The sequence below is a fragment of the Pangasianodon hypophthalmus genome, chromosome 2, assembly GCF_027358585.1.
Source record: "Pangasianodon hypophthalmus isolate fPanHyp1 chromosome 2, fPanHyp1.pri, whole genome shotgun sequence".
NCBI lineage: Eukaryota > Metazoa > Chordata > Actinopteri > Siluriformes > Pangasiidae > Pangasianodon > Pangasianodon hypophthalmus.
Window position 1 is genome coordinate 33,696,807 of NC_069711.1, and position 10,605 is coordinate 33,707,411.

Genomic DNA, 10,605 nt, shown 5'->3' on the forward strand with positions numbered 1-10,605 from the left:
ATCGCATTGTATCATATCAGATTCAGTGGAAACATCAAATAGCTTTTCTCATCCATTCAATGACTGTACCCTATATATCAAGTGAATGGGTTCAATTTAGCATCCAGGCATTTCAGTTTAGCGTCCAATCAAATTCATCAATATAGAAAAAAGCATAAAAATTTGTCAATTTGTCATCTGTAGTGACCATCTTATGCTAAACAATGTAGCTAGCACTTTAGCTATTCATGTTCATCTGAAGATAATTAATCCACTGGACTGCAGTGTGGCCCTACCTCAGTAAAATGTTTCAATATGCTGGAGTAAACAAAGACTCGTATAAAATAAGATCTCATTGTCCTCCTTCAAAGGCATGAACTCCATCTAATTTGAAAAAGCATTTTGAGGTAAGTTTTACTAATTTGTTAATATTAACTGGCTATATGTTTAACTAAATTATCCTGTGTCCTTTCCTTATGCCAGGTTAGACTAGCATCAATTCCAATAGCTAAGTAGCTATTAGCAGCTATTAATTCTAGATAATGGTGAATATTGAAAACTTAGAGAATGAATGACATTTTCAAGTAAAGCAAAAAAAGTTACTTTTCTCATGAAAACATGACAACTAAGTCAACTAAAATTAGTTAAAACGTAAATTTTACATTTTGATGTAATGCCTATAAACCTAAAAGAGCCGTGTTTTATTATGGATTATATCTTTTTTTTTTTTTTAATTGCCTTTGATCATATTTGAACAATTATTGTAATTTTCACAGGTAAAATTGTCTTTTGGGAGCCCAATCCAGGTGTCGCTTCTTGATAAGTTTCTTTTTTACAGTTGGAGCATGTGTAAGACTGACCCCTGCAGGTTACAAAGAAGTACTTCAAAAGTTCCTTGAGAACTGTTTGTATGTTATAATGGAAAAGTGTGATTTCCACAAAACGTCACTTAAATTCCTGGGGTATGTCTTGGATGAGAAAGGAGTTGAGAGGGGCCAAGGCAAAGTAGAAGCAGTCACATCCTGGCCACAGCCCAAAACTACCAAAGAACCGCAGTGCTACCTTGGCTTTATCAACTTCTATTGATACAGTGGGGCAAAAAAGTATTTAGTCAGCCATCAATTATGCAAGTTCTCCCACTTAAAAAGATGAGAGAGGCCTGTAATTTTCATCATAGGTACACTTCAGCTATGAGAGACAGAATAGGGGAAAGAATCCAGGAAATCGCATTGTCTGATTTTTAAAGAATTTATTTACAAATTATGGTGGAAAATAAGTATTTGGTCAATAACAAAAGTTCATCTCAATACTTTGTTATATACCCTTTGTTGACAGAGGTCAAACGTTTTCTGTAAGTCTTCACAAGGTTTTCACACACTGTTGCTGGTATTTTGGCCCATTCCTCCATGCAGATCTCCACTAGAGCAGTGATGTTTTGGGGCTGTCGCTGGGCAACACGGACTTTCAACTCCCTCCAAAGATTTTCTATGGGGTTGAGATCTGGAGACTGGCTAGGCCACTCCAGGACCTTGAAATGCTTCTTACGAAGCCACTCCTTCATTGCCCGGGCGGTGTGTTTGGGATCACTGTCATGCTGAAAGATCCAGCCACGTTTCATCTTCAATGCCCTTGCTGATGGAAGGAGGTTTTCACTCAAAATCTCACGATACATGGCCCCATTCATTCTTTCCTTTACACGGATCAGTCGTCCTGGTCCCTTTGCAGAAAAACAGCCCCAAAGCATGATGTTTCCACTCCCATGCTTCACAGTAGGTATGGTGTTCTTTGGATGCAACTCAGCATTCTTTCTCCTCCAAACCTGACAAGTTGAGTTTTTACCAATGACATTCTCCCAATCCTCTTCTGGATCATCCAAATGCTCTCTAGCAAACTTCAGACGGGCCTGGACATGTACTGGCTTAAGCAGGGGGACACGTCTGGCACTGCAGGATTTGAGTCCCTGGCGGTGTAGTGTGTTACTGATGGTAGCCTTTGTTACTTTGGTCCCAGCTCTCTGCAGGTCATTCACTAGGTCCCCCGTGTGGTTCTGGGATTTTTGCTTACCGTTCTTGTGATCATTTTGACCCCACGGGGTGAGATCTTGCGTGGAGCCCCAGATCGAGGGAGATTATCAGTGGTCTTGTATGTCTTCCATTTTCTAATAATTGCTCCCACAGTTGATTTCTTCACACCAGGCTGCTTACTTACTGCAGATTCAGTCTTCCCAGCCTGGTGCAGGTCTACAATTTTGTTTCTGGTGTCCTTTGACAGCTCTTTGGTCTTGGCCATAGTGGAGTTTGGAGTGTGACTGTTTGAGGTTGTGGACAGGTGTCTTTTATACTGATAACGAGTTCAAACAGGTGCCATTAAAACAGGTAATGAGTGGAGGACAGAGGAGCCTCTTAAAGAAGAAGTTACAAGTCTGTGAGAGCCAGAAATCTTGCTTGTTTGTAGGTGACCAAATACTTATTTTATTATTTATTTATTTTATTTATTTATTTATTACTTATTTATTTTATTTACCAATTAATTCATTAAAAATCCTACAATGTGATTTCCTGGATTCTTTCCCCTCATTCTGTCTCTCATAGTTGAAGTGTACCTATGAGGAAAAGTACAGGCCTCTCTCATCTTTTTAAGTGGGAGAACTTGCACAATTGGTGGCTGACTAAATACTTTTTTGCCCCACTGTAAATCATTAGGAGCTTTAGCACAGTCACCAATCCTTTAACTTCCGTTCTCAAGGGTGAACCCCAAACTGTCAGCTGGAATCAGAAAGCCTTCAAAGTCCTGAAAAAGTGATTCATGACAGCTCCTATTCTTCATCATCCTGACCATGAACTCCAAGTCATTGTGGAGGTGGATGCCTCTGGGAGTGGAGTAGGAGCTGTATGATCTCAAAATTTCTCCAGGAAATTTGTCCCTGCTGAAAGAAATTCTGACATCAGGAACTGAGAACTACTAGCCATCAAGACCACACTGAAGAAATGGAGACATTGGCTGGAGGGTGCAAAGTTCCCTTTCCTTATCCTCACTGACCATAAGAACCTGGAGTATGTCAAGTCTGTAAAGCAACTAAACCCTCACCGAGCCAGGTAGGCCCTTCTCTTCACAAGATTTCACGAGGATATATAGTACACCAGGATCTAAAATGCTGAAGCTAATGCCCTGTCCAGAACCAATAAAGTTTTATGAGCTCATTAATATAAACACAATCAAATTAATCAACACCTTCTGACCAATCGGAATACATTTTTTAAAAATTATTTTGTAGTAATACGCAAGTAGAAAGGAGTGCAATTTAGATTTCTACAATAAAAAAGTGCAGAATGACTGGGACTAAAAAAAAAAACATTTTAATTTTTTTATAAAATAATTCTTGTATGTGTTTGTGACAAAATTGAAAAGTTCCAAATGTTGTTATTTTATTGTTAAATTTATCATAAAGTAGAAACATTTTAGTATTATAAATTTTATTACAGAAGGTATTTGTGAATTACTGTATACATACCATCATAAATATGCTACATATATGTATATATGTTTTCAAAAAAGTTTCTTATTTAAATTTTCTTCAGTTATCAGATTCGCTTTTTATTAGCTGTATGCTGGAGGGCTTCCTACAGGTGGGCTGTTCATGGCAACAGTGCTGATTGTACTGATTCCCTGAAAAACAAAGAAGATCCACAAACATAAATCTATAATGCCTAATAACTGGCAGCTCAGTTTGAGTTTCACGGTAATCTTAATGCAGTCTGAATGCTGAGACTTTATTCAGTCAAAAACTAAAAATGTAAAATCTGGTTTCTGTGTAAATGTGACTTCTGACTCTCAGATGATGTGAAGCTTCATCACGACGTCGTGCAGGTTTCTCTTACCGGGTGAGTGTGATGTGCTGGGAAGGAGTTGTCCACGGGAACATATCCCTCAGGATTTGGAACCACATTGATGATGTTCAGCTGTATGACACAAACAAACAGCTTCATAGCTAAACAACAGCAAAATATACACAACATGTTCACAATACTTTTTATCTTTAAAAAAATAAAACAAAACAGTATTTTATACCATGAACAGTTCAATACAATACAATAGTACTCCAAATCACTTGATCCTAGCCAAATATTGAGGTGGGACCGTTGGTTAGTGTCATGCGAACATTGAGTTAAAATGAATAAATTAGTGTTAAAAAAGCCATAATTTATTACAACAGCAGAATATTCGTGGTGGAAATTTTCATATTTTTTTATTTGAACTAAACTACCCTTTAACATCCCTTTTTCTAATAATAAATAGTGTCTAATATTTTGATCTTTATTACAATTAACACCTACTGTGGAAGTTATTCTTACTGTTGGCCAGTGGATGCTGTAGCAAGCTAAGATAATAAGCCTAATTTTGCTAGCGTTTTAGCTACGTTAGTATCACCAGCAAATGCAGTGTTACCTTACATTACCTGGAGTCCTTACAAGACTATGGAGTTCTTATGAGGTAACATGATAAGAACATTCTGTAACATGGGGATTTAAATCTGCATCCAGCTTTTGAGATGTTTTTAATTTTTTAAAGTAGTTTTCTATCAATGCTCTGCTGGTCTAATATGTTTTTGGAAGGAACAGCCAGCCTTAGCCAGCTAGCTGCTAGTTTGTTATTTACTGTAAGAAAAATGAGGAGCGAGAAAAAACTTCTTGCCGTTGTGAAAAAGTAATAATAAGCAGCTCCTCCATGTTAACTCTGACTGCAGACCATGCTCATTTTCAGTTGGCCCACTCTTTCGGGATTCGTGCCAGATTCGTGGGTTACCTTCATCTCGATGCAGTCTGGTTAACCGAAATCAAAGGAGGTGGATGTGAAAGTAACCACATTCTTTTACCATATGACTTTTCACCAGGCAGATTTTATTTGTGTAAGATTCAAGACAGATGAATCATGAGTCTTAGATTAATGAAGACAGATGAAGACAGATGAACAGACTGACACCTCTTTGACAGAAAAGAGGGTGAAGTATGCATTGGGATAAAGCTGACAATAAAGTTAATATTGCATGTCTTGTTTTTTGTTAATACTTACAGTAGGTTCATTCGAGCATGTGGCTTTACAGGCAAAAGCTGAGATGGCAATAGAGACGGCGAACTGGAGCAAAGAGAAAACCAGCAGAACGCCAGTGATTCCTCTGGTACGGCTCTGAAAAAAGATCCAGCGTCACCAAAATCCATAGGTTGAAAAGTCCTACCACTTAAAGCAGCTCTGGGTTTTTTATTTATTTGCTTTTTTTAACTCTGCTTTTATAATTAAAATCTTTTTATGTTTTTATAATGTTTTGACTTTTTAAATTTTTATTTTATTGTCTCATTCTTCTTGTTTTTCTCATGTTGTTTCTTGTTACTTTTTGTAATTGTGATGACGATGATAATGATGATAATAATAATTTATTATTATTATTACTATTATAAACACGATACATTATCTTCTCTCAGATAAAATTATATTTTGTAAAAAAAAAAGTATATTAAATAAAACTTATAGAACTTATAGATTATAGAAGTAAAACTTAAAAAATTATAGAAGTAAATTTGTAAATTAAAAAGGTGATATGTCTGCCCTGGCTTGTGTAGTGATGTTCATTTTCTCATGCTGAAAATAAATACATAAATAATACCATAGTCGTGTAGCTACTCCTGCAATCATAACTGTAGCAGACCATCCCGATAAACATCAAATCCAGGGAAAGTGTAATGATGCTGATTGCTGCAGTTATGGCGCTAAGAATATTCATTGCCATAGCACCCTTCACCTGGGAGAAAAGAGAGCAAATAAAGTCAAAAACAGGAGTTCAGGAACATCAGAATCCTTTCGGTACAATAGACTGAAGCTTTGAGAGTGAACTCTGACTTTTACCTTAAATATGAATGCCTGTGATTTTACTCAGCAGTTGGCTTGTACGACTTGATTAATATTTCAGTAAAGAGTGAGTAAGAGTGGATATTTAACACAATTTATAACACTGTCTTAAAATAAAAATTGTTTGCAATTTACTTGCAATGTACTTTAGAAACAAAGAAAACAAAGAAAAAGTGAAATTTTTATATATTATAATATTTGCTTGCACAGCTGATGAAGGATCTTCTTGTCTAGAAAGCTTTCTAGAAAGTTCCACAGGGTGTCTGGTTCAGGAGTTGAATCAAATGATGTTATTTATTGCTTGTAATTTTATATTTTATAATTATTTTATAATTATATTATATTATATTATATTATATTATATTATATTATATTATATTTCTTCTTCTTATATTATATTTCTTATAATTTTTGAATGAAAATGATTTAATTTTCCAGCAGCCTATTTCTGAGTTTTTTGTTTTTTTTTTAGGTCTTTCTAGGGCATAATGGTTGGGTTAACAACAACAACAACAACAGCAACAACAACAACAACAAAATCTGGTACAGCCCACACCCACATCTGGTTTAAATCTGAATATGAAATCAGATACAAATATTTCAAACACTAAACATAATTTTGTATGAATTCTAATAACCAAGCATGTTCCTGGAAATGATGCCATATATATATATATATATATATGTAAAGTCTTACTGTAGGTGTTTACATACCCCACAGAAATGAAGCTTTCTACTCGCTGACACAGTCAGAACACCAGCCAAGATGTGCTGAGAATGAGAAAAAATGATTTACTGAAACTGACACAGAGGAATGTATTTAATGAAATAATGAATATAACTATAATTATTATAATTAATGAAATAATGAAGATAACTACATTTATTATTTACTGTACATTTAAATCAATAAAACTGAAGAACACTTACAAGGAAAGAGCCCCAGAATGCGAATCCGAAATACACAAAGCTCTGTTGTGTGGAGTCCACTAACACAATACCAAGCAGCAACATCAAGAAACCGTTCATTATTTGGACGGTCTGGTGGGGGACAGACATAAAAAATAGTTTTTACTATTTATGCATTATTTTGTGCATGATCTACATTAGTGTTTATGCAACATATTTACTATATTATTTTAGCATGGATATCCATGAATTAACATAAATTAATATTCATATCAATAAAAAACAAAGTTAAATAGTCTTAAGTTAGTATAAAAAAAGTTTTAATTATTGTCTTGTTACAGGTTATATGGTATTTTATTTGATATAATGATATTTTATTTTAATATTCATTAAAATAAAATATAATTACATGGTGCATTAAATGATTAATTAATTAATTTATTTATTTATTTATTTAGGTTTAAATAGCCTTTCAAGTTCATTTATTTATTTATTTTTTTCCACTCTTGTTTCTGGTTACAGTGCTAACACTTGCAGAGATTAAGGTCGTCATAATGAAGGCCCAGAGAGAATTCCACACCAGGTTTATAAAAAAAATCCCAAGTTAACAACAAGGATCGGGAAGCTGTTGAAGGCCATGTGGAGGAAGTGGAGAATGCCAGAAAACCCAAGAAAGAAGACTCTTTGGAACTTTTTTAGTGGTGCACCATATCACTCCTTAATGTGGTGAGGAAAATATTCCTGGTGATTGTCACCCGCAGACTGGCCCAATATACAGTATACTAGAGAATAAATACATTGATACATTGGTACAAAAATGTGAAATAGAGTTTGTGGAGCATACCAGCACCCTCACACAGATCATCCACAAAGCAAAAGAGAACAATGGGGACCTGACAGTCCTTAGTGGATTTGTCCAATTCAGTATGGATCAATCCCTCATCAACTGGTCACCACCACCCTGAAGAATAGCATGTGCCCAGGAAGGTACAACAACACTTGAGTGACTACTTTGAGAGATTCAAGATGAAATTCAGAGTAAGTAGGAAGTAGGAATTGTGACTGGCTGCATGATTTCAGTCATATTGTTTGCTGCTGCAGTCCATCTACATGTGGAATCTGCAAAGAGACCATGTCAAACATGCACCAACCAGCAACATGAGCTTTTATGGATGACAATACAACATGCTCAGTTATAGAAGGCAAATGGATGCTGGAGGATCTGGATAACTGAACACATGGGCAAGGATGACCTTTAAGCGCAGTAAGCCAAGAAGCTTAGTCCTGAAGAAAGGTCAGAGTGAACAACGACAACAGGTTCAAGACTGTTGATAAGTCGAGTCTCTTGAAGTGGTTTGTCCACTCCTTCTGCAAGATGTCATGAGAGCTCTAAAACAGCTGATGATGTAAGGAACCACCAGATGATGAGCTAGGGTGCAGCTGTTACACCAAACAGCATGCATATAAACTCATATTCAATTTATATTATCCCATATTAATCATTTTACTTCATACTGTTTTGTTTATTATTCATATGTTTTTGTTCATCTGATATAGGTTAAACATAATTTATTAAGAAACTCAATATTAAAAATACTCCCAAAAATACTAACCATAAAAAATCTAATGTTACAGGTTGTGGGATGCTTTTTTTTATTTTAAATACTATATCTCAATTAAAAAATATATAAATGCTTAAGCCATAAATCATGACAATAACAATACTCCTACTACTACTACTACTACTACTAATAATAATATAGCATGTGTTCAGTTCTGCTTTGTAATTGTGTAACTTACTCCCAGCGCTTTGGGTTCTCCTTTCAGGAATTTCCGCAGTGGGCTGAGTGTCTGAGAGGAATTTTGTTCCGCTGTAGTCGGGGCTGTTGATGAGGGAATAACTTGAGTGACGATGGTGTAGCCACTTCCCACATTAGTGAGCGGTATAGGAGCGTTGGCCATCTTTAAAGCACGTGTGGGTTTTTAATCTGTGAACAAGAAACAACTTTCACTATCAGGATGATGGTATAACGTGAGAAGACATAAGAGTACAAATGATGGCGTCAATAAAATGTGTCATGTCAGCACTGAATTCGGCCATGCACTCTCTTTCCCAGAATCCACCACGGCATCACAACATGGCCGATCTGGACTCCATCTCCCACACTCACACGCACACATTATTTACACGCACGCACTTTCTGTGTTTCTTCCCCAAGCCATCAGACTCCTCAATACCTCTTCAGTAATACAGACTGGACTGACACCAACCCAAATACACGCACTAACACACACACACACAATCACACTCATACTCAACTGAACACCATTCCAGTCCCTTTGCAATTTTTGAAAAATTCTTTCTTAAATTGCTGCTAAAATACAGTAATCAAAGTACTGTATTGACCACCTGCATTTGTGCTGCTAACTAGTATGTTATGTTTACATTTACAGCATTTATTATAATATTGTAATATCTTTTTGCACTTTATTCCACACTAGAACTGTGTACTGGTCGGCACTGCATTTTCCTTTTCCGTGCCTATTGTCCTGTTTTTAGTAATTATTGTAGTCTTGCACTGTTAGCACACGTTTGCACATGTGCACTTTATGTAGTCTTGTGTACGTCCTGGAGGGGCGTTGTTTTGTTTCACTTTGACCTGTACCAACTGTATATGGTTAAAATGACAATAAAGCTGCTTGACTTGACATACACACACACACACACACACACACACACTTTGCCAGGTTTCGTTCTGAGTTTACTCACAATGATACAAAGCCTTTAAATTTTGAAGGGCAGACTAGCATCAAGTTGAAAAGCTAACATAAGTTAGCGTCCGATTGCAGATAACGGTAAATATTGCAAACTTACAGAGATTGAAAGATATCTTCAGGCAAAAAAAAATGCTTTAATTGCCTGAACACAAAAAATGATTTCTCTTCACATGAAAACACAACATTATTTTCATCAGTTAAAAACTTACGATTTACTACTTGAGTACATTTAGGTGTAGTAATGTTTTGACTTTCACCTGAGCACACTTTTTGATTTAATACTTTGACTTTTCCCTAACTAAGATTTTGACACATTATCTATACTTTTACCTTTCTCAGTACTTTCTTCTGCCGCTAATAATATTTGAGCTTATTTATACTGATCTTCACATTTGGCAAATCTCAAAGTGCTACATAATGGTATGCATGTCAAACTATAAAACTATAAAAAATCAAAATGAAAAAGGCAGAATATTTGGAAAGCAAAAAACTCAATGGTTAAAAGGAAGCCATTAACCCTGTTAAAGGAAACAATGATCCTGTTACAAGAAGCATTTAGTTTAATAAACACAAAAAAGCTTATTTTACCTCCTGTCCTTTTAGCAGTGTAGTCTGTGTCTCTCTCCCTCCTCTAAATGATTTCATTTCGCTTCGCCTGTCTGTCGTTCCAGAATTTCCAGATAGATTTCCGATCTCGAGTGCAAGTCAAGACAAGTAGAAAATAAACATTTCCCACAAAGCTGTTGTGCAACTGTATGAATATAATCAGTGCTGTTTCGAAAGGTAGCTAACAGTGAACTGGGGTAACCTTTAAACAGTAACCGGACAGACATTTCCAAAATACTAGGCATAATAATAATAATAATAACAATAATTTTACCATAACAGGTTAGTTCCTGTTCTGACTTATGTAATAGCAGTTATAAACAGTCGTTCCCTCAACAGCCTCTCTTTTTTCTTAAAAAAAAAAAAAAAACGCAGCTTGTCATGTTACCAAGAAACTACAAAGTGTAAACTCCTCTTTCCCGAAGACATCAT

The 10,605-nt window shown here is 35.7% G+C and overlaps 1 protein-coding gene across 1 annotated transcript; it reads right to left on the reverse strand.

Annotated features, from left to right (window-relative positions):
* Window positions 1–3,369: 3,369 nt before the first annotated feature.
* LOC113523706 (membrane-spanning 4-domains subfamily A member 4A-like) lies at window positions 3,370–10,508 on the reverse strand. Its single transcript, XM_026909718.3, has 8 exons — window positions 10,156–10,508; window positions 8,590–8,777; window positions 6,811–6,921; window positions 6,595–6,651; window positions 5,639–5,773; window positions 5,050–5,163; window positions 3,858–3,938; window positions 3,370–3,645 (listed from the first exon to the last, which is right to left on the reverse strand). Exons 2-8 carry the CDS (start codon window positions 8,749–8,751, stop codon window positions 3,577–3,579), a joined length of 729 nt encoding a protein of 242 aa, XP_026765519.2. The 5' UTR covers window positions 8,752–8,777; window positions 10,156–10,508; the 3' UTR covers window positions 3,370–3,576.
* Window positions 10,509–10,605: the final 97 nt, after the last annotated feature.